The sequence below is a fragment of the Sciurus vulgaris genome (genome assembly GCF_902686455.1).
Source record: "Sciurus vulgaris genome assembly, chromosome: 15".
Classification (NCBI taxonomy): Eukaryota; Metazoa; Chordata; class Mammalia; order Rodentia; family Sciuridae; genus Sciurus; species Sciurus vulgaris.
The window spans coordinates 18298078-18322462 of record NC_136476.1 but is presented as its reverse complement, the minus strand read 5'-3'; the positions used below and the strand labels follow the sequence as shown (position 1 = coordinate 18322462).

The 24385-nt window shown below is 41.8% G+C and overlaps 1 protein-coding gene across 1 annotated transcript in view; it reads right to left on the bottom strand.

Moving 5' to 3' along the window:
- APBA1 (amyloid beta precursor protein binding family A member 1) overlaps positions 1 to 24385 on the bottom strand; it is a 149094-nt gene that overhangs the window by 50554 nt on the left and 74155 nt on the right. Inside the window, 2 exon segments of the mRNA XM_079112980.1 lie at positions 20226 to 21353; positions 21355 to 21500. Coding sequence (XP_078969106.1) covers positions 20226 to 21353; positions 21355 to 21432 — 1206 coding nt within the window. The 5' untranslated portion in view covers positions 21433 to 21500.

Genomic DNA, 24385 nt, shown 5'->3' with positions numbered 1-24385 from the left:
AGTAAAGTTGCAGGACACAAAAGTAACATGCAAAACCCAGTAGAAATTGAGAAAGCAATCCCATTCAAACCAGCTACAAGAAATATTTAGGAATGAACTTAACCAAAGAAGTGAAAGATCTCTAAAAGGAAAAGTATAAAACACTGATGAAAGTAATCATAAAGAACACAAAATAATGGAAAGATATCCCATATTCATAGATTGGAAGAAACAATATTGTTAAAATGATACTGTCCAATGTAATTCCCCTCAAAATACAAATGATTTTTTTCCACAGATATAGAAAAAAAACAGTCCTAAAATGCATATGGAACCAAGAAAGACTGAGAATATCCAAAGCAATCCTGAGGGTGGTGGGGGTGCAGGATGCTGGAGGCATTACAATACCTGACTTCAAAATATACTGTAAAATTATAATAATAACACAGCATGCTACTGGCATAAAAATAGACACATAGACCAACAGAACAGAATAGAGAGCCCAAAAGCTAATCCATGCTCATATATTGAAAGATTTTCAATAAAAGCACTAAGAACATAAAATGGAGAAAGAAAAGTCTTCAGTAAATGCTCCTGGTAAAATTTTACATGCTTATTCTGGAGAATGAAACTAGATTCTTCCTCTCACTATACACAAAAATCAACTAAAAAATGAATCAAAAACCTAAATCTTAAACCTGAAATTAAACCTACAAGAAGACACAGGGGAACCACTTTGTAAGCAATAATTTCTTGATAGGACCCCAAAGGCACAGGCAACAAAAGTAAAAAAATTGACAGATGGGATTGTATCAAACTAAGAAGCTTCTGCACAGCAAAGGAAGTAATCAACAGAATTAAGAAACAAGCTACAGAATGTGAGAAAATAAGTGCAAATTATTCATCTGACAAGGGACGGACATCCAGAATATAGAAGGAACTCAAAACACTGAATCAAAAAAATCTAATTAAAAAATGGGCTAAAGAACCAAATACTTCTCTAATATTATAAATAACTAAAATGGACTAATGAAAATGCAAAACACAAACAGCAAAAAAATAGGAAAAAAAAAAAAAAGACCAAACACTTCTCAAAGGATGGCATAGACATGGCCAACAAGTACATGAAAAAATACTTAATTTCACTAATCACTAGAGAAATGTAAATCACAACTATAATGAGACATTATCCCAGTTAGAATGGCTGTTATTACAAAAATAACAAACACTGGCAAGGAAGTGGAGAAATGGGAACTCTTACATACTGTTGGTAAGAATGTAAATTAATACAGCCATTAGGGAAAACGGTATGGAGATTGATCAAAAAAACGAAAACTAGGACTGCAGTCTGATCCAGTTATTCTACTAGGGAATATACCCAAAGGAGATGAAATCATTAAACTAAAAAGATACTTGCACTCCCAAGTTTATTGCTGCACTTTTCCCAAGAGCCAAAAACATGGAATCAACCCTAATGCTCTTCAGAGGTTAAATAAAATGTGGTACCTTTACATAATAGAATACTATTTGGCCATAAGAAGAATGAAATCCTATCGTTCGCAGCAATGTTGAAACGCTTCATTAAATTAAGTGAAAGAAGTCAGAACCAGAAAGACAAATTCCACATTCTCTCACTCATTTGTGGAAAACATCAAGTCAACCTTGTAGAACAGAACAGCATAGTGGTTACTAGAGACTGGGAAGGTCTGGGAGGAGGGAACCCCAAACACAGAGGGGAAGAATCGCTTCTGGTTCTTTCCTACAGTGAGGTAACTATTCATTAAAACAGTCTACTACATATTTAAAAATGATGAGAAGAGTGTAAAATTCCCACCATATAAAATGATTAATGGTTGAGGTGTAAATGCCTGCTTTGTTATCACACATAATGTATCACACATCTTGTACATAAAAATGTACAAATGTCTCAATAAAAACATATACGGTACGCAAGAATATAATGTTGATGATCCTAAGAACACTGTACTGTCATCAAATATAAATCACTATCCAGGTCATTGTTTCATCCTTGGAAAATTAACTCTGCTCAGCTGGGAAGGATTGGGGTCAACATTCCTACTGGGATCTTTATAAAATTAAAGAATATGATTACCCCTAAAATTCTGTTTGACATCTTTTTTCACATAAAATTAGAACGGAAAAGGTAAAAGAAAAAAAAAAGTGCTTTGGTTTGAATGTATATTCCCAAATCCGTGCACTAGAAACTTAATCCCCAATGCAATTGTGTTGAGAGATGGGACCTTTATGTGGTGATCAGGGGACACTGCCCCCACCAATGGACTAATGATGCTACTGTGGAGTAGGGTAGTTGTCAAAAAGAGGGTTCAGCCCTCTTACTTATCTGTCTCCCATTTGCTCTCCTGTCTTCTGCCATGTTATGACAGAGGGTAGGACCTCAGCAGATGCTGAAACTGGGGTCTTAGATTTCCCAGCCTCCAGAACTGTGAGGCAAATAAATTTCCATTCTTCATAAATTATCCAGTCTGTGGTATTTGTGATAGCAGTGGAAAATGGACTAAGACAACAAAGATAAATGCGAATGATGAAAATAGAAGAGCTTTGCAAGAGACTAACTGAAATATCAAATCATGGACAGGCCCTTAGAAAAACTGATTCAGCCCTTACATACTTTTGCTGAAATAGTCTGCTTTATAACTGAAAAGACCCTTTATGATCATGCTGCAAAAATTACATGTGAATCAAAGAAGTCTATTTTATTGTGTGATTCAATGCTCTTTTTTTTTTTTGAAAAAAATATGATAACGCCCCAAAATCAACACTAGTACTCTAAGAATCTGTATATAGTTAGAAATTATAATCTAGCTGTTATAGTTAGAAATATAATTTTATATTTATAATCTTTAGTTTTTTTCCCAAAGTGAAGTTCTAATTGGATCCTTTCTTCCCCGTACTATGAAACACTATGGTCCTCATTTTAAGTGAATTAATCACAAGTTGAAGGTCCATTTATGCAGGGAATCTTTAGAACACCCCACCCTGTGGTTAAAATGTGATGCAAGAGTTGCCATGATGGGCCCAAACAATGGGGAGGAGAGGCCACCTACATATCTAGTGGAAGCCATTGTTACAGTGTCCCTGTCACAGTGTGTGGGACCCAGAAAACCCCAGCACAAAGGCTACTGATTGGCTGAAGTAAACATCAATCAGTTCCTAAGACATTAAGTCTTCAAACCCACCTCGATCCACTTTCCAATATTAAGGTCCATTTTCAATAGCACAGTGTGATCACAGGGGTCACAAGTGACGTTTCTCCCTTGAAAAAAGACTGCTATTTTGATTTTATATTGTGACCTGACAAGTAAACTTGTATCTTGTGTCTCAGGATAGTGAAGTAATGCTCAAGTCCTGGCCTCTGGCAAACTAGAGTCTGAATTCTGGCTCTATCACTCACAGCTCTGAGTCTGGGACAGGTAGACCATTCTCTCTAATCCTTCCTGAGAAATGGGAAGAACAGTTACTACCCACCTCCTGGGATTGATGTGAGGACTGACTAGTGTTAACACTAAAGCTCAGTGTGTGGGCATCATAAAACACTCACCAAATGTTAGCCATCTCTTAGAGTCCCAACTTTAAGAAAATTATTTCAGCCCTCTGGAAGACTGCTCACAAGGCCAACATACACCCATGGGGATACTTTCCTCATCATCTGGTCTCCTTCCTCATTAAAATTCCATTAATAGGTAAAATTCAAAAGTAAACAGAAGGCTCTATAAAATCATACTACAAAGACTTTCTATTAACTCACAGGCCTCAACACACTTGATGGTATGTTGCTAAGAACAGCTCATTACTGGCTAAAGCTGGGGAGTACATACAATGGCTGCGTACAACTTCTGGCATGTCCCTGGTCTCCAGTCTAAGAAGTCATTTTGGGATAAAAAGTGTTGAGAGTGATGCTATTACAGTGACTGATTTTCAAAAGAGAATCACATGCATTTGCCCTGTCCCATTGTTAATTTATAGCCAAGCTCAGGCATGACCTTGATATCCTGCTAATTAGGACACCTGGTGAAAGACCCCAGCAGTACCAGTGAATGCTGTTCCTGTTCTCCAAGGACACTTGGTGATCAAAATTCATTATAATGAAGGGTAGGAGAATATTTAAAAATGTTATAGTTTTGCCATTTCCACCTGGGACTGAGCTATCTACTAATTTTACACATGAAACAATTCATAGAACTTGAAAATAAGGTGTTTCTTGAAATAAGGTGTTTCTTCTTTTTTAAAGTGACCAAGCAGCCTACAGTACCCCATGAGTGTTTATGGTTAGTACAAGGGAACTCTTTCTAAGTACCTATTTACTGTAATTTTAAACACAGTTTTAACACGCTCTGAGCAAGACATCCTCAATTAAATCATCTCTAGCCTTCCTCTGCTTACAGAATAAATTCTAGGTTCATCTGTCACTGAGGGTCCTCTCAGATTTGGCCTTAATACTTTACTGCTTCCCCTCCATTTTTGTTTCTTCTTTATCATCAAGAAAAAAAAAATGATTTTTTTCCTGGTATATAACTTGCATGTTTCTGTTCATGGATTTGTTTATGTTCTTTTCTGAACTCCCCATGTCCATGAGTTTCCAAAGGTTCATTTCCAAAAATTACCCTTTCACACAGTCTTCCCAGTTCTCTGAACTGACAGGAACCACCCCCCTCCTGAAAGAATTGCTTGCAAGCATCTTATCTGCACCATTCTGACAGTGCCTCATTTTCTCCCTTGGATTTTATAAAAAATGTAATACTATATGATAGTCTTTAATTACACTATTTTAATAATAAGCAGGGTTTATGATTAATTTATATGTTTCCTTTCAAAGTGCCTAATACAGAGCCCCTCATAAAATATACAATAGGAATTCAATACATATGCTGGATGGAAAGAGGCATGGATACCGGTCTTATCAGAGGAAAAAGGAAATGAGAAAACAGGTAACAGTGTAGGTTCTGAACACACATTCCATTGCTCTTCTGTGTTCTTGTGGTTCTTGGTACCCACATGCCTCTGTGTTTTCACTGCTCCTTGGTCATGGTCTGTCTCCTCTCTCTCGCAAATAGTGCATCCCCACAGGATTAGTGGAACAGTGGGTACCTCAATGGGAACAAGTGTTCTCAAAGGTGGTATTTCGTATACACTGTAACAAAGCACCTGGTCATTCCATTCCTTTCCAGCTGGAACATTCTAATTCCATGTCTTTTTCATATGGGATTTCAAAAAGTGTGGTTACCCAGAGCAGGCCATAGCTCATGCCCTAGTTCTTCTGGTGAACATTGTTTTGAAACTATGTGGGGCTTTTGAATTCCAGTGTCTTTAAATAGCTTTTTCTCTAATGCTTATTTCTTTATCTGGCTTTATCTTTTTTTCTCAAATGAATGTACTTTTTTCCTTCGAGGATCTATGCTGCTTTAAATTAACCTTATTTCACATTAGAATTATTAACCCCCCCATAAATGATTGTTTTTTTTTTTTTCTTACCCTAAGATATATTTGAATGTCTGAAAATTGAAACTGGTTAAGAATTCCATAATTATTCACTCTCAATTCAAACTATATTATCAATGCACATTTGTGTTTCCTTAATGTGGTGAAGTCAGAAAGTTGGTATAGGCACATTGTAGGGGCATAATTATGTCATTAAAATGATAATAGCCTAGGCTTAACGAAGTGTTTTATATATACATTTATAATGGATTCAATTAATACCAGTGGAACATTTTGAGATAACTGTCAGTTAAACTATTCCACCCATTTCTGTTCTCTCTCTCCCCATAGGCAAAGCTCTCCCATTCCCAGCCCCAAGTCCATTAAACCTGTGTGAAAGAAGACCCGAACCACGTGAAGCCCCAGGAAGCCTTACCAGGCAGCACTCTGCATAGTGGGCAATTTTGTCATAGAGGTCACACAAATAATTCATTATATCACCATCATAAGGGTTATAAGCTTCTGTTCTCAAAAGCCAAAAATAAATATCCAGTTAACTATAAACCAGAGTCACCTGTGTATGCATGAACCATCTTAACACCTGATAAAGTTGATCTATCAACAGAGATTACCTTTCCCTGCTTTGAAACAGCCTGTGTGTGTTTGAAATGCATCACGATTTGGACAAATGAGGGAGCCTTTCATTCATTTCCCCTTTCAAGTCCACTCATTCATTCCTTGGTGGTCTCCCCACACTTTTATTCCCAGGTTTATTCACTGGTCCTAAGCTCAGTGGAAGAAAAACCAAAGTTGGTTTTAATCCATCTTAAGAGATGCAACTAAGAGCACAAGATGTGCTGCAATAGTAAGTATCTGCAAAGAACAGTAGCGGTTACCATTTTCAAAGGGCTTACTGTGCCAGGCACTGTACAAAGGCATCTTACACCCATTACTTCACTTACTAGCAAAGCAGTTCCTTACAGGGCACTAATCACCATGCGTTTTTCATTAACACCACAGAAACAAAAGATGCAACACAGCATGGAATGGGAGACTGCAGGGTCCCAAGTACTAACTTCTTAGGATGTGGAGACTCAGAATGCAGCTCTGATGGAGACAGTGATGAGCACACCTTCTAAGCACCTTGCTAAGTGACCAGAAGGTCTCTTCTCCCTCCAGGTTGCTGGATTCACAAAGCTGGTTACATTCCCTCCATCCTGCTTTGCTCACTTATTTCTACTCTCAAGGGAAAGGCAGAGAACAGCTAATGACTTGACAGGATGAGATGAAGAACTAAAAGCAAAACAGTAAACATTGTTGTGAAGCCTGAGGATGCACCTACCTCTCCTTCCTGACACTCCAACTGGTACATCCAAAAGTTTTCCATCTTTCTGGATGCTGTTTGGGCAGCTGGGCCAGCTCTAGCACATCCACTTGTGAGCTGAAGCTAACTCTTGACCTCAGTGTCCATTTGGTGGATTGTTTCCAGTGGTGTCAGGTGCCCAAGTCAATAATGCAACTGGTAACAGGAGAAGTGACCACCTCCTGGGGAGTCCAAAGCTCCGCATGAACCTCTCGGTGCCTAAGTGGTTGGGGCTACTGTGCGTCATCACTGGTGGAGCATCATCAGGTGATGTTTCTGAGAAGGGCAGGCCTACCCCCTCTGGTAGCAGCACCTACTATTTCTGGGGAAAATAAACTCAGCTCTGAGGTGCTACCAGAAACTTTCACACACCCCAAATTCTGCTATGTTTATAGAACCTGTGAAGAAGCAAGCATCCAGCTCAGGAGGAAGGAAAGGGTAGGAGCAGAAAAAGGTTCTCTGGGGCCCTGCATCAGACTGTAGCTGGGCACATGGGGCCAGCTTAGAGAACTCCTGTCAACCAGTAGCAGGGGGCACAGGATGCTGAAGGGGACCCTTACCCCTCTTTGTATTTACTGTCTCACGCTGCAATACAAATAAGAGGGCTATGGCAAGCCAGTTACACAAAAAAGAGCTGCCCCAGTGTCAATATGGTTTGAATCCAACCAACAGAGAATCCCAAATTGGGTTCAAGAGCCGAACCACAACAGCTGGTCTGGAATAGACAACAGGACTGTCAAGACAACAGGACTTGTCTTGACAGTCAAGCTCAGGCAGAACTGGGTTGGACGGGGTTCATGGAAACCAAGACAGTAGTGAGAGGCTGAGAAGAAGAGGCCAGAGGGAGGGCTCCCAGGGCCGCTGGGCCTCTTACTGATCCATGGCAATGGGAAGAATATAGATGGACGAGACCACACTACTTTCTCACCAAATTCTCTCTCTGACTTGCTGGCAGGTCTTTCTGAGTCCACCTGTTTATTTAATGTGTTTGTGATGGGGTCAAATGGTAGGAAAAAAAAGAGTTACAAAGAATCTGAACCAATTCATAGCTGGACAATCTGCCTGTGCTACTTGGTTTCTTGTGCTGTGGACAAGCTCTGCAGGCCAGTGTGGGAAACAGGCCAAGAGAGAGGGCTCCTTTGGGTATTCCCCCGTCTCTCCTCATTGTTCTTGTGTTTCTGATCACTCTTGCTGGCAGTCAGAGCTCACCTGCTATAGCTCTGGCCAGTCTGATGCAATTCCTATAGCTACCACTCGAGAAAGCCCTTTTAAAATAACATCGTTGGACATATTCCTTCCTAGTTGACAGCACTGGGCATCTCCTGAAACAATTTTTCTTTCCATTAATAATTTAAAAGAGAGAAAATCTTTGGATCTTGACTCTCAAATGTCTAGACTGAACACTCCCTTCCATTTAACTCTCCCTTGCTCACGGCAAAGCCATATTCCTATTATCATTCTTGAAAACTGCTTTGGTTTGAATTCAGGAGCAACTCAGGTGATGGCCACTGAGGCCACTGGAGTCTTTATGGCTACTGTGGGAAGACTAAGTTTCCCAGTTATTAGCTGAGAGTGACCAGTTCACACAAGACTTAAAATCACCAGACTACAAGAAAACAAAACCAACAACTGCTTGGCCTTCTGGAAAGGTATAGAAAGCTTCTACACATAGCACCCTACTGGCATAACAGAATTCAGAATTCTTCCCCTGGCTGCTTTGTTTTCATTTTTCCTTCCCTTTAATGTTCATTCTGCACCTGAAGCCTACTTAATTATTCACCACCACCTTCTCCATGCCTCATCAATAATGGATAACATCTGTGATGGTAAAATTCAGTAGCAAGAAGGAAGCTGAGAAAGGAACATTAAGGAGAAGATCCACAGCCAAGGGAGAGATCAGGGCGCCAAAACAGCCAGCCTCAAGGCCTGTTCTTTCCTGAATGGTCCCCGCAGCACCAGCAATACTCCTTAATCTTGGGCTTGCCACTTTTTTTTTTAAATATCTCAACACACAAAGAAACAATAATATTTGTACAACATACTGGGTCAACTGGAGCCCCAGATGAGGCTGCACAGGGTTGAAGGCCTGGTGGCTAAGTCACCTCTAACCCCAAAGTCCAGGGAGATCACCAGCCCGCTGGTTGAGAAGCTGCCGTAACCGTGAGTTTTTACAGCAGACTTCCGGGTCACTGGTGGCCCCTTGAGAATAATTCATCATGGACATACTTGTTCTTTCAGGACAGTGCCTCCTCTTTTTCAATTCCACAGCTCTCCCTAGTCCCAGCATTCTCTGGTGTAGCCACCTGCCCCACTTCTGTGCTGTCTTATACACACCTTCCCCTTTACACCACTTTGGTTTCATTCTCCATCAGTCACTTTGGGACCTGCAGACCTGCCTACTTGTCAACCAGGTGACAGAACACATACAGCCTGGGAGCTGGAAATGGCTGGCAGGGGTGGAAGACAAGGCTGGAAGGTGTTAAACCCAGCAGTTCTTTGCTGGCACAAGCTAATGAGAGACACAAAATATGGGAGGCAGTCTTCTCAGATGGCCCCCCCAAGATCTCCACCTCCTTGTATGTAGACCCTTGCATAACCCCCTCCCGGGGGAGGAAGCATGGGTCAGTTATCAGTCAAAGCGATAAAATACGGCAAAAGTGATAGATGTTGCTCTGCAGCTGGGTGAAAAGGACTGTGACTTCCATCTTGTCATCAGACTCGGGCCTCCTTGGCTTGCATACTTTATTAAGCAAGCTGTGGGAGAGGGCCCACATGGCAAAGAGGATGGCTCTGGCCAATAATCAGTGGGGAATGAAGCTGTCATCCAATAGCCTGAGAGGAGTTGGATCCTGCCAATAAGTCTGTGCACTTGAGAGCAGATCTTTCCCTACAAAAGCCTTAAGATGACATTGAGCCACCTAACACCTCAACTGCAACCTCTGGAGACCCTAAAGAAGAGAGACTGAGATAATCAGTGTGGTTTGCTTTATGCTGGTACATTTTGGGGCAATTTGTTATATGACAGCAGAAAATTAAGGCATGAAATAAGGATTCATATGAAAGCCTCAAGAACAGAGGAGGCCTAGTGGTCTTGCAACTCCAGGAAGGACTAGCCTGGACTGCACAGGCAGAGCCTCTGCCTGACACTGCTGTACTCCGAGGGTCTTGCACAATGCCTTATGGGAAAGTTAAAAAAATACTGGTATGAATACATCATAAGATGAACTTGCAATTTATGTATAGGGACAATAGCTATGATTCTAGTTATCTGAAAGAATGAGAAACCTTGTAGCTTTGTGGTCAGGCACTAGTTCTCATATAGCAGGTGCTCAAACTCAAAGTGATTGAGCTCAACTCAATAGCTTTGTGGTTCTTTGCATGGCATATGCATATCTCTGACTCCATTCACTTGTCTAAGGAGTGGCTTCCCATCCTTTTTTGAGGTTTACTTGGCAGAATACACAGGGGCCTATTTCTGCTGTCCTGGCAGAAGATCCTGTGGTTCTAAGGTTATGCTTCTTCATAAGCTTCTGAGATATTGAACTAGAAGGTCTGTCTGCCTGCTTTTTCTAAGCAGTTTGAACATATAAGAGAACAAAGTTAGTTTTAGAACCAGTGGTGGGTTGTATATTTTTTCATAGCATGTCAAGAGAACAATCTGAGGTACAAATGCTTGGGGTCTAGTCCTTTATAGGCCACAAATACTCACAGAATGGAGTTGACTATCGTCATATCATCCTCCCCTTTCCTAAGAATATACCACATTTCAGTTAGGAACTGATCCACTTGGGGAAATCAAGCTCCAACAGGATACACACACACCCTCAATTCTGTCTACCAGACTTCAGATCCCATTTCCACCCCACCCTTGCTATCTTGATCCTGGAAAAGTTCTGGCAGGCCAGAACTCCACAAGCAGGTGAAGACCCACAAGCGGAAACCTCTCAGTTCAGAAAACCTTAACAGGAAGGCTTTACAAAAATGGAATCCTCAGACAGCAAGGCAGTTCTTTTCAGTTGCCCTTATAAGCTTGACAACATGACCACTGAGGTCAATGGGATAAGAAGCTGCTAATAAGTCTTAATGAATTAGCATGTGTACTTGACCTTGGTCAATAGTCTCCTAGCAACAGTAAAAAGAAAAGAAAAATCCATGTTGGCTGCATGCTGAATTCAGGGCAGGGATGGAGTAACATCAAGGAATCCAAGGCTCCAGATGAAGCCAGGCTTTTCCTCCACTTTCCTTACATCATCTTTATCAAAATTAAAAAAAAAAAAAACAAAAAAACAAATTCAGGTACAAAAGTGCATATGATCAGGAAAGGTGTTAACATCACGCCCTCACTTTCCATGATTTTGAGACTGATTCCCTTTCTCTTAGCAAGAGAGTGGCCCGTTTCTGACTGAGAAGTGTTAGTGCTGATTTCCTGCTTCCAGTGATTTTTCTGGGTTGGTCTCTGGAATGGGGAGTAAGATGCCAGTAAAAGGTAAATGTTTTCTGAAGGGGGTTGTACGTTGCCATCATCACTAACTAGCAGGTAAGTTTGATCTAATCAGACTAGCCCTGAACTAAAAGGCTGGAGATGGTTCCTTAAGGAGGAAGCCAGAAACCAGGGTCATCAGAATGAATGACCAGGACAGGCAGCATAATAAGAACCTGAGTGCCAGGGACAGCAGAGGGGAAGCCTAGCCCAGAGAAAGTGAGAACACTAAGGACACTCCTAATTCAGTTTGCTACTGACCAACCCTGAATGGTATGTGAGCTTTGATTCCTCAGGCAACTCACACACCAGACTTGTGATTCTTATTTCACATTTTGACAGAGGACTCAACAGGTGCGAAGCCATTTTCTCTCATAATTATCCTGAGGCAGAAATCCAATAACACGTTTTACCGTTGAGGAAACTGAAACCCAAGAGGAAGGTAGGCAACCAACTCAAGGCAAAATTATAGCAGGTCAACTATAAAGCAAAGATTTACATGTGAGGACACTGGGCATCACATTGGTGCCATCTGTTCTGAGAGAGGTGTCAGAATGGGAGGGAACACTGGCTTTTCACCCAGTAAACTGACAACGAAATAGAGGCTACAGGCTAATGCTTGTGAAAAAAAATGGAAAATAAGATACTAAAGAACAGAGTTAAACTATAGCTCACAGGTTAAGTCAGTAGTTATTCTGACTGGATCTCAGAAATACATATGCCAACGCCCAACCTCCAGAGATTCAGATAGGGAAGTTGGAATCCTGGAATCTATATGTGGATGGAGGCCTTGACTTTATGGACTAGAACTGGACAGAGGGGAGTCATTGTGGGATGGAGACCCGTCTGGAAAGCAGAAGTGGCTCTGGCATGTTTTACTTTAAATATGATCATGTTTATAGACAAATTACATTTCCTAATTACTCCAGGTCACAAAAAAGTCTATTCTCAGCTATTCTATCTGGAGAAACAGAGGCCAAAATGCTCAGTCTGGTCCCAAATCTCCTTCAACCTATCCTTAGGCATTACTTATTTTTTGGTGTCCCACTGGCAGTGTTTGACCACTGAGGTAAACTAGGCACACCAAGAGGGAGCTGAGGGCCTTTTGTCTCAGTGTGAGAAAGAGTATAAGAAAACCTGCCTGCTGGACTTGGGAAAGTGGGGGGGTCTTTGTCTAATCCAAATGACATCCTCTTTTATGGCTGTTCTCAAGAAAGGGGTCAGCAAAAACTTTTTTAAAAAATGGACTGAGAAACTCATTTTGCATTAAGAACATGTTGCCAATTATACTGGTAAGGGGAGTATTTTTCATTTTAAAGACCATGTGCATAGACAAATCACATTTCATAATTCTGCAGGACTAAATGGACCCTAGGATTTAATTGGTTACATAAGGAATTGAATGGTCTATGATACAGTTGTTCCTCTCCCTGCATCTGCTCTTCCTCTCTGACGGAGTCCTAGTCCACATCATAGGAAATATCCCGAGTGTCCAGTTGAGGAAGAGGACACAATTTTTCTGAAGACTCTTGGGCAATTTCTTGAGCCTCCATTTATTAAGTGAGCATGTCAGACACCTAAACTGTGGCTGTGTGTGCTGAAAATGTAACTGGAAAGTGATAAAATTCTCTCTGGCTAAACTGTTCATTTCCTTCCCTGTTGCTTGTTGTATTATTTTTTGGCACAGTTTCACAGTATATTGTCTGGTGAGACAATCCATTAAAAGTTGAGAAAGATTCCTCTTGGGAGTAGGGTCAGGCAAAGAGAAAAAAATGGAGCTTTGATCTTTCCCCCACTTTTTTTTTTTTTTAATTCCATGAAGCACAAAGTCATTGGAGAGCTTGCCTTGTGGTGTGCAGATCACTGGACAAGTTCTGCTCTGGTGATTCAGATATGGCAATGGTCTGAGGATAGGAGGGAGATACCTGAGAGGCAAGAGGGCTTGTCTGGCACTGCACTGACAGGTGAAACTCCAAAGGTGAGTTAGGGTCATTGGAAATAATACTTTAAATCTAGGAGAGAGCAAAAAGGCAAATATCCTCCTATCACCTCTTGTTCACGATTAAAGTGAATCACTTGCTCTTCAAATGGGATTTCAAGGTCAAGTCTCTTTATTTTGAAAATGCAGCTGTAAGATCATTACATCTTTAAAACAGTTGCCCTGTTTACTCAGGTCCTCATAGCTCATAGAAAAATGGCTCATTTTGGTTATTGCTATTGACAACTATGTTTCACTATATAGAGCATCATGCCCCACTGGCGGGGATGTGACACTTTACGGTGGATTCCAAGTTGTAGAATAGGCTGTTAAATCTACCCTGGTGAAAGGCAGCTCTCAAAAACATTTCACTTTTAAAGTAAAGACCATTAACCTGCATAATTATTCAAGTCTGCAGAGAATCAGTTCATCTATACTTGACCTCAGCCCACTTTACTCTTCAGTGGTTTGTCCGCCTGCTGCTAGCCTTCCCCCGAAGGTTCTGTGGTTTCTGAAGGCCAAGCACACAAGCAAGCCCATGGCTTCAAAACACTTCAGGTTTTTTTATTGTCTAGGTGCAAATCCATTTCCCAATTCCTGTTCTTCACCTTAAGTGACATAGCTCTGCCTTGACCTATTTTTAAAATTTCTTTTCTCTTTCTTATGCATGTAATGTAAATCAAGTGAGTGTGCACACTTAATAGAAACACTACATGAAATTAAAATGGAAAACTCAGAACACTTATCATAACACAGTTAATAAAGCAGTCCTTTTCTATAAATGGTACACACAAAACACAGAACCATTTGGTTTTCCCTATTTCAAGAAAACAGTAAAATGAGATTATCTCTTTGTATGGTGAGTGATCTGTTTAATGATTTAAACTCTTTTAGTTTCGTAATTTAAGGCAAAGAAATACAAAAATACAGTTTTATAAAACAAATAATGCTATACAGCTTATGGAAAAATCAAAGCACTTTGCCACTCCCCATTCCCAATGCTTCTAGCACTTTCTTCTGATATTTACTTCCATGCTCCTAAGTAGCATGTTTATAGTGTCTTGTCTTCATTTTTCAATTTTAGACATTATTTCTTGGCTTCTACTATACATTATTACAATCTACCTCTTTTATGCTACATATTTCCTCAACTTCTCATTATGATTTTTGGTTAATCTATATTCAGTGTTTGCATTCTGAAGATTACATCTATGCTTTTCCCAACTGAGCCACATGTAGACTATTCTGCATTTCTTTTGTAATAATTGTTTTTAGTGAGGTAAATAATTGTTTTTCAACTTGCTTAGTCTTCTATGTGCTCATCAGTCATTTATACCAAACTCTTCTAAAATCATTTGTAACTCCTGTCAGTCCACACATATCAGGAAGTATCTCTGTTCCATTCTTTTTAGAGACTTCCAGAAAGGCTGCTACCATGGCCTTCTACACAGACCTCACCCTGGGGTCTCCTTTCCCAACACCTGTGTGTTTCCTTTGCATTGCTCCTTGTTTCCTGCGTCTCCTAGCTCTTTTCTTGGCTAATAGTCTCAGTTGGGGAGAACAACCCTCTACTAGTTTCTTGAGAAAGGCTACAGAATATACTAATCGGGGACCCAGCATGTCTGGAAACCTCTTTCTTCTACCTTCATGCTGACTGGAAATTAGACCTTGGGAAGATCTCTCAGTTTCTCACATGGCTTGGAGGAAGTCCATCGTCATTGTGATTCCTGATCATAGAACTTGTTTTTACTTCTCTGAAAGCCTTCTTAGGGTCTTCCCTTTCTTCTTTCTGTTCTAATATTTCTGTGGGTCTTTCCTATTTCTTTGTTCTAGTCAGAGGTCCAGGTTGGCATGTTGCTTGGCTCTAGGAAATAGTCTTTCTTAATGTCCCCTCTGTTTAACCTGTTTCTACTACTTTTCATCTTTTGCCTTAACTATTCTACTGCCTTGAAGATTTCAATTTTGTCTTCTAACATAAGTTCTCTTTTTAATGTTAAACATTTGCTGCCACATTTTTTAGTTTAAGACTTTCCTTTTTTAAAAAAGAGTTTTTAAAAGATGGCACTCTCCTCTAATTTAATGGCTCCCTTGGCTTGTCCTACCTTTGAGGAGATTGATTACAAAAGATTTATAGTCCTTGCATGCTCTGAGAACTGCCTTTATTTCTCCAAGTGCCTTTTTCCATTTGCTTTTTTTTCATGTCTTTATCTTCATGTTAAAAGATGTTTTTTAAATATCTGATGATCCTTGGCTGTCCATTCATCTTTAAGAGTGAGTCCCCAAAAGCCTATTGGAAGATCCATTAGTGGCAGGGGCCTTCACTGTGGGGAGATCTGGTGGGGATCCAAATGGTCAGGAAACCCCAGACATCAGCATCCATCTCTGCAGGGACTTTTTTGGGGGGCCTGTTTCCCCAGAGAGGAGTATTCTAATTTGCTGGGGGCTGGGGGCTCAAGGTGGGTGGTTCTAAGTATGATAACTAAGAATTCTACGACATTCCTGCAGTCCTACTGCAAGGCCCTATGTTCTCCAAGGCACCTCATCCCACTTTCAGCTGTGGCTGGCATCTCCAGTGTCATGTTCCTCTTGCTTACCCTTTCCTTACAGAAGTCAGAGAGCTTCTGTGGGGAGTTGAGGGGGGAGACCCCTGGCTGGAGAAGGCATGGGGGCTCCTCTTGCTTACCCTTTCCTTGCAGAAGTCAGAGAGCTTCTGTGGGGAGTTGAGGGGCGAGACCCCTGGCTGGAGAAGGCATGGGGAAGTCTACTGCCTCCCATGACTGCCTTTCAAAAAAATAATCCTCTTGTCTTTTCAGCCACATTCCCATAGTCATGCCATCTTAGATATCTGCTATTTCAAAGATTCCTGAGCCTTTCTGGGGAGTCTACAGTACAAATCCTCATAATCACTTGGTAGAATAGAGGAAACAGAAACCTCATCTTGCATTATTCAGGACTGACCAGGTTACACCATGGTAACGAACTGCCTCCCACCCTCCCAAATCCCTTTGGCTTGAAACAACAAAAGTTGCTTCCTCTCACGGTACATGTCTCACAGAGCTGAGGCCCCTTCCTGCGGTCATGCAGGACACAGGCAGGACACCCACAGAACCTGAGCTATGCTAGCACAGGTGCTGCCACCTTGTGACACAACCATCTGACGAGAGACTCCCAAGTTTGTTGCCACTAGAGAAGAAAACATGATCTTAGCTGTTCCTGCCTGGAAACAACACACGTCAGGGCTCACATGTCACTGGATTTGCAGTGGAATTTCAGGAAACAGGTTGTTTTTCATAGCATAGATTTCTTTTTTTCAATTTTCAGAAAACAATTATTTCCATTCAGTGCCAAACAGCCACAAGTTCAATAACTCTTGTGGATGAGCAATGCTCTCTTCACATTCTGTATGCCCCCTCAAAATTTCCAGGGGATGAAGAAGAACAATCCTCTCTATATTTGAAAGGAGAACAGGAAATGCTGGGCCTACTAACATGTCCAGCACAGTCAGTTACCAAAATTACTAACGTTTTTATTGTTTTATTTTGCTTCCTTTTTTTCTTTTTCTTACTTTACCATCATTTTTAGTATAGTTTTAGGAAGAAGCAGAGATAAGTATTATTTCATTCTGCACAACACGCCACTCACTGTAGCCTTAATCTCCAACATACATAGTGTGCTTGCTAACATCAATCTTTGGCTCTACCTTGATTGTCCTTTACTCAGAATGACTATGTTGCCTGTAGAGAGATCAGCAGGCAGGGAACTTTTCAGAATGGGTCATTCATTATCAATATGTTTCAGGAAGTGGGTTGTTCTTCAAAGCACAGAATTTTTTTCAGACTTTCAGAAAATTATTTCCATTCGGTGCTGAACATCTACAAGTTCAATAACTTCTCATTCTGTATGACTCACCAGCAAACAAATGCCAGTCAGCTCCACGTGTAAAGGGCTGAAGTTCAGAGGGAACGAAAAGCAGTGTTAAAAGCAGACTTGACTTTCGGCAATTCTCTCTGGTGAGTGGTAATAAAGGTATTCTTAATTTCCTCCTGTTTGCTCCATTGTAGTTTCTAATCTTGCCATTCTGAGAAAGCACAGCTTTTGCAACAAGAATTCTATGGTCACTTCTCCAGGTCTGCTGACCATGTCCACTGTGGGACAGCCGTTTTGTTAAAATTTTATCTGTGCTAATAATGACTGATTTAAAACTCAAGTCTACAGACCTTACATGGGATAACTGCCCCAATGATAACCTTCCTCCCCTTGGAATGAGTCTCAAATTTTCACAGAATCAAGAACCTCAGGAAGAATGTATAAAACAAAACAAAACAAAACAAAACAAGAAAATCAGATCACTGGGCTCCATCTCAGGTGTTCTGGTTTGGAAAGGAAGGGCAGTAACTTGCATTTTAAGAAGAACCTTCCAGTTAAACATCAGATTACGCTGCTTTTCATGACACCTTTCTATTTTCTACAGCAGCTTGCACTGAAGGAGCATTCAGTAAATATTTTTTTGGATGCTGAGGTGGAATAATACCATCAAAGGGGTAGCAAATGAAGGTCCTTCTTTTAAATATGGAATGCCAGGTGAAATACAACCCACAGATTCAAATGGCTTAAAAATGACTTGCAGAATATTTTAAAATTCAAGTTTAAGCCCAAGTTTTGCTTCATATTAACTATTCATAACCCAGGGAACCCACTCACCAATTTCTTAGCATCAAGTTGAATTTCTGATAGTATGGGTTCCTAAAGCATCATTCAACATTTTTTAAATTAATTCTGCTTGGAATAAAACATCATGCAAGACAGTGAAGTTGTTTTCCTAGATCAAATGAATAAAAACTGTCTCGTGTCCTACACTGGCTGTGCTGGAAACTCAGCATGAAGCTCCTGGGATCACATGGTTAAGGAGGTTACTTCAAGGAGTTGGTGCAATTGAGGAGACTGACAGGAGAGGCTAGCACCTGGACCAAATGTTTCTGCAGCTTCTCTGATGGTTTTCAAGTTTCTAAAGGGATGTGCAACCCAGCCTCTTGCCAGCTCCTTACTATTGAAAATCTGCTCGATTTCCACCTCATTTGCAAAACGCTTGCTGCAATTCCTCCTAGCTGTGAGAAACTCGAAGACAGCTGGAGGTCAAGGAGAATGCTCCATGTGAGCACACCTGTTTTTAACGGACTCAGCAGCCTACAAAAGAGGGGAGATTCCAGGCATTTCTGAACTGACCCAATGCTGCCCCCTGGCTGGGGAGGATGCAGTTCCCTGCCCTATCCATTTCCAACCTTACAAGGTGCTAGATTAGCAATCAGCTGGACAGCAAACACTGACTTAAATGATACTGCTTTAGCCTGCACAAAAATTTACATATTAGAAAAAAATGAACAGAATAATGTTCACAACAAAACAATAGTTTTTCACTCCAAAGGATACACAGAGAAACAGCCTGGTACAATTATAAATGCAGAATTAAATGAAGTTGAATTTAACCTCTTGACCCTTCTCTTACTCCAAGCTCCATTTTTAAAGAAACTGCTTAAAAATTATCCAAGAGGATGAAAAAGTGAGAGTTGGAGGAGAAAGAATCTTTATGGCAAGGTAGAGGGACAAAGGTTAGTCTTCTTGATTTATTTTGAATAAGATTGTGACACCCAAGCTTGCCATATTATCAAATTCCTTAGGTATTTGGAATGGAAAAATAAATGTTGATAGAGGCAACAATAGTTATGTGTAGCTCTTCACGGGGAAGTAAAATCTAGCTGTAAATCAAAAACATGTCTTCTATGAGGTGGGCAGGATGCCAGGTACCACCAGAAGTGAAATTAGTACTTATCGAAAACCACAATGAGGGAAAGATGGGAAACACACACACCTGCAGAAAACCCTGGCAGGAAAGGACTCAGAAGAATTTCCGTGATTTCCTCCAAAGAGGCCACAATGCCCGACCTGAATCTTTAAAGGATAGCTTTAAGGTAGTGGTTCTCCAGTTGTGGTCCTGGGATCAGCAGCAGCATCTAGGACCTTTTTAGTGACACTGCTGATATTTAGTTGAGAGCTCTGCCTAGAAAATAAGGAAGATTAAGACCTGCCTCCCCTTCCCCCATTGTGAATTCTGGGAAACAGCTTACAGCAAAGAAACTGCCTTCCCTAAGTGACTTGGACAAGAATCTCAGATGGCCCCTGTTGCCCATGACAAGGCCAGGCACAGACTCTCCAAACTTCCATTCTTTGTCTCATAAATGATTACCTGAACTGCTGATTAATCAGAATAAAATGCTTGTTAACCTAAACTTGGTCAAGCATCTCTCCCTCCCTCAGGTGCCTCAACTTGGGCCAGCATAAACCCTTCCCCCAAAGAGTCTGGTGGCAGGTTAAAATTATTCTCTGATCTACATTTAGTTAAGCCACTCTTCCATCCCACTCTCTCACACCTTGTTCTTTCTAGCCTTATTCTTCCCTGTAAAATCAAACCCTTTGGTCTTATCTAGAAAGGTTTGCAGATGTTAAGGTTCTTCTACGGCCCCATCCCTAATTCCCTTTCTCTCCTTTGCAATAATCCTTTCCAATAAAATTTCTCTTTACTCAATCCGGGATGGATTTTTATTTGTTATTAGAAATACAAAGTCTTGGGCCCATTCCAGAACTTCTGAATTAGCAAGTGGGCAGTGGGGGCCATGTGTCCAGGAATCTTGACTCTCAACAAGTCCTTCAGGTACAGTTTGGAAACCACTGATTTACAGCAATCCCACTGTAGGTCTGATAAGTGCCTGGAACCCCAACTCCCTACCGGTGTTGCTTCACTGACCAGAGCTTGCGTGCAAGCTGTTTGAGGCTTACCATGGAAAGATTCTTAGTGCCCGCATAGCCCATTTATCCCATGACTTCGTTTCCCCATGAAGTTCAAGGCCACAGAGCTCCCTCTCCCCTCCCAGTCGCACGTGGAGCTGAGCCAGCCCGAACCCTCACAGACTTACATCTCCATCCACTGGCCTCTGGTCGTCACAGTCCCTGGTGGGGCTAATGTCCTGGCGCATCACCCAGATGGGCTCTTTGGGTTCGTCAGGGGTGTAAGGCGAACGGATGGTCCTGGTTTTCACCTCCTCGATGGCCTCCTTGATGTCCTTGATGGCCAGAGAGATGGCATCCCTCTTCTCCTTGCTGTACCGCTGTCCCGCCTCGCCGCTGCCCGCGGTGCCCGCTGCCCGCTGCTGCCCGGCTGGTGCCTGCAGCCCAGGGCTGTCGGGACGGCCCCCACCGGGAGTAGGGGCGCGCTCCAGGTCCTGCTCGGCCTCGGGCATGTCCTCAGACGCCTTGTCGAGGCTCTGCGAGCTCATGCTCTGCTTGACCTCGGCCACGATCTGATCGATGTCCTCCTCCTGCTCGTAACTGTCCATGCGCGGGTAGGGCGCGAACTCGGCCTCCTTCTCAGGGCTGTCGGACTCACCGTCGGAGCGCTCATCGTAATGATGCAGCCGCGCGCCCAGGGCCTCCTGGCGGTACGCGGCAGCTTCATCGCGCTCCTGCTCATAGAGCCGCAGGCCGTCGCGCGCGTCCAGCTCAGGCGCATCCCCGATCTCCTCGTACACGTGCTCCTGCAGACCGCCGTAGTCGGCGTAGGGCTCGGCGTACGGCTCGTCCTCGCCACGGTGGAAGAGCCGGTGCGTGTAGACGTAGCCTGAGTAGGCCGCGTTCATGGCCTCCTCGTGCTCCAGCGAGTGAAAGTGCAGGTGGTTGGGCAGCGCGCGGCGGTGCGTGGCCTCGGCGTGCTCGGCCTCCGCCTGCTCCGTGTACTCCTCGGCCTCGGGCCGGTACTGCACAGCGTACGCGCTCTCATCCTCGGGGTCCTGCGCGCGCTCCGCATCGTAGTCGTCGCGGGCCGCAGCGATCACATCGCCCTCCGCAGTGTCGGTGTGATTGTGGAAGCCACTCTCAGTGCTGGCGGAGCGCGCCAAGCACTCACCGCGCTCCTCCTCCTCCTGCTGTCCAAGCTGTGCGCGGAGGTCCTCGACCACACGCCCGCGCGGGTGGCGGCCCGCATAGTGCTGCTGCTGCTGCGGCGGCGGCTGCTGCTCCTCCTCCACTTCAGGGTGCTCCAGGTCGGCCCTCCACTGACTCGTTGACCTCCCCTCCTGCCGCCTCGTCGGTCACCTCCACCTCCGCGGAGCCCTCCAAGTGGTTCATGGTGGGCGTCGGGGATGGCTGGGAGAGAGCTGGGCCTGCTCACTGTGCTCTCATTTTGCTGCAAGGGGCTGGAAAAAACAAGAAGGGGAGAGGCTGTCACGTGGTTTCAAATAGTAGTTTTGAACTGAGCAAAAAGATAACCATAAAAACAGCTGCTATTGATCCCTTCTGAATGTGGGTCAATTAAAAAATGATTGCACATTTAAGTTCAGTCTGACACGACGTAGCTCATTTTCTTCATAGCACACACCATAATTTGTAATTACATATCTACTTTTTTAAAATTGCTTACTGGCGTTCTCCCTTCTCCACCCCTCAGACTGGAGCCTCATGAACGTTTTGTTCTCGTGCATAGTATTCAGGTTCCATTTCTGATGTATATGAATAAAGAGTACTACTAAATTGAATGGGCCAATTGACCACATTTTCCATCTGCTGAAAGATAAATCTCTCTAAATTAAGCTAGGATCCTGGGTGCTTTAGAAGCAATTCTTTAAATTTCAAGCAAAAAATAATCTCTAAATCTTTTTGAAGCTTTGGCCGTCAATACAATTCTGAGGGACGTTATCAACCATCAATGGGATTCCGTCCTGGCTGTCATTACTGTCATTTCGGGCAATTTGCTTAGTTTTCTGGACCTCAAGGATGAGAGTGGACTCATTTCCTGAATGCAAGATATTAACTGCTATTGCACAGGGAGAAAGGACTCCATGGTACAATAAGTTTGGGAAGCACTGAGTTACAGTTGACTTGTCTTTGTGATATTCAGGGGAAGATAAGAAATACAGGTTTCCCTGACCTATTTGACCGGGAAACATGTTTTTCTTCTAGAGCCGGAGTTGTATCAATTCACTACAGAAATATTAACTAGCTGGTTTTCAATACTTCCCCCATAAACCCCAAATCTAGGGGTTTATGAATTGTCATTATAGCTGGAACTGGAATACATGGCTAATTTTTAGAAAGTATGGGAAGTTCTCTTTATTAGTTCTAGAGAAACTGGATGCTATAGACATAGATTTGGGGTCTGTTCTGACCTCTATTTTTATCATAAAATAGTTTAACAGCATAATTTATGCACTGAAAACAGACACAAGAAATGTAAAGAATAAAAACAGAAACAAAAGCAAAAACAACAAAAACTAACCAATTAAACCAACTAAAAAATTCAGGCAAAATCCTTAGGATTTTGAGGGATTTATGATAAATGGTTGAACAATATATATGAATTTCTCTCATATGTTCTTTTGAAGAGTCCATTTTACAAATGACACCGGAAGTGAACTCCCTAAGTATAATAGCAGACAACTCAGGAAGACCAGGGATCTGATTGACTCTAATATTGACATGCATTATATTCCACTCAATTACCCACCATGGTTATCATTACATGGTTACAGTTTTTCTTTAGACATTCCTGACAAACCAAGTAGAATAGCAGGTCGTTTGGAAACTACCAAGTCCACCTGAAGCAGAAGTATCGTATTTTCCCCATTCTTTGATGGATCCACCTCTAACTGATACTCACTAAAAGAAAATAATCATGGTTTACCAAAGATGAACAATCTTTAGTGCTTCTGCACTCAAAAGAGAATTCCACTTCAAATTATTCTGAGCCTGTTTTGAAAAATTGCGACTTCCTCTCATTAATCCTGAAAACAGTGACTGTACTTAAGTGTAAGAAGTTTCCCAATAACAGCTATACATTGCCATTCAAACCTTGATAGATAATGCCCTGAACAAGAGGGTCACCTGCTTAAGTGGTCTCCACAGGATTATGGAAAATGCAAAACATTGGATTCAATGCAACACATGGATAAGAACAGTGTAACTCAGTTTCCTTTATAAGAATTCTAGAAAAGACAACAGATACAAATTGCCTTAAAGGTACACTTACACCTTAGTGTACAAATCTGAGTTTGATGAACACATGACAGGTGTTCACAGAGAAGGATATTGAGCATACCACCAGCTTCTCTGGGTCCTTTTACTCTAAGGTTTCTCAACTGTGCATGGCCAATGATGAATACACTAACAAACAGTCAAGCAGCTGAATGGCTAACAGTTCGTGATAAAGCACATGCAGAAGTGACCAAACCACTTTCTGCAGTGAAAATGGCTTTTTCTTCTGTTGATGTAAGTATTAAAAAGAAATTTTATGTATTCTGGGTTAAAATCATATATGACCAGCTATCACTGCCTTCTCATAATCACAATATTGGTTCAAAGGAAATGAAATTTCCATGCATGTGCAATAATAAATCATGATAAAAAAGTCTTTGGAGGGAAAATACTGTTAGAATAATGCACCTTTGGTACAGTGCAGCTCTCTGTTCACTAGGAACATTCTCTTCATTTCCCTATCTCCAAATCTCAAGGGAATATTTGGTACAATAAAATGTCTGTATTCAGTCACCGTCATGATTTCAAGAGTATAGTGTGAGTTGTGGCATTGCAATACATTAATGAATAACAGACAGTGAATTGAGAGATTTCCCTAGGACAAAGCAACTGGCAATGTTTAAGGAAGGTGCTGGAGTTCACGGTTACTTCCATTACTAGCTTAGGAGAGGACTATTCTCTGTACTGTTGCAACTTGGAAGTGGTATTATTAAAAACAAACAAACAACAAAAAAACAGACTTTTTAAAGAATCCCAGGTTATTGTGGGAATACATGTTAGTATAATATTTTGAAAAGCGTTTGTCAAAATGAAATTAGTCTTCCAAAAGTATACACCTTGTGCCCCAGTAATTCCACTCACAGTCTAAGAGAAAATGCTGAGATAAATGCTTCTCACAGTATTATTTTAGGAGCAAAAATTATAGTGCCTAACTATTAAGCACTAATATTTATAAAGTACTTTCATTAAGTACGGTGCTAAGCATTTTAGCATCATACATTGATCATGATGAACATCTTTTTCCCCAACCTGGCCCCCATTCTGTATTTCC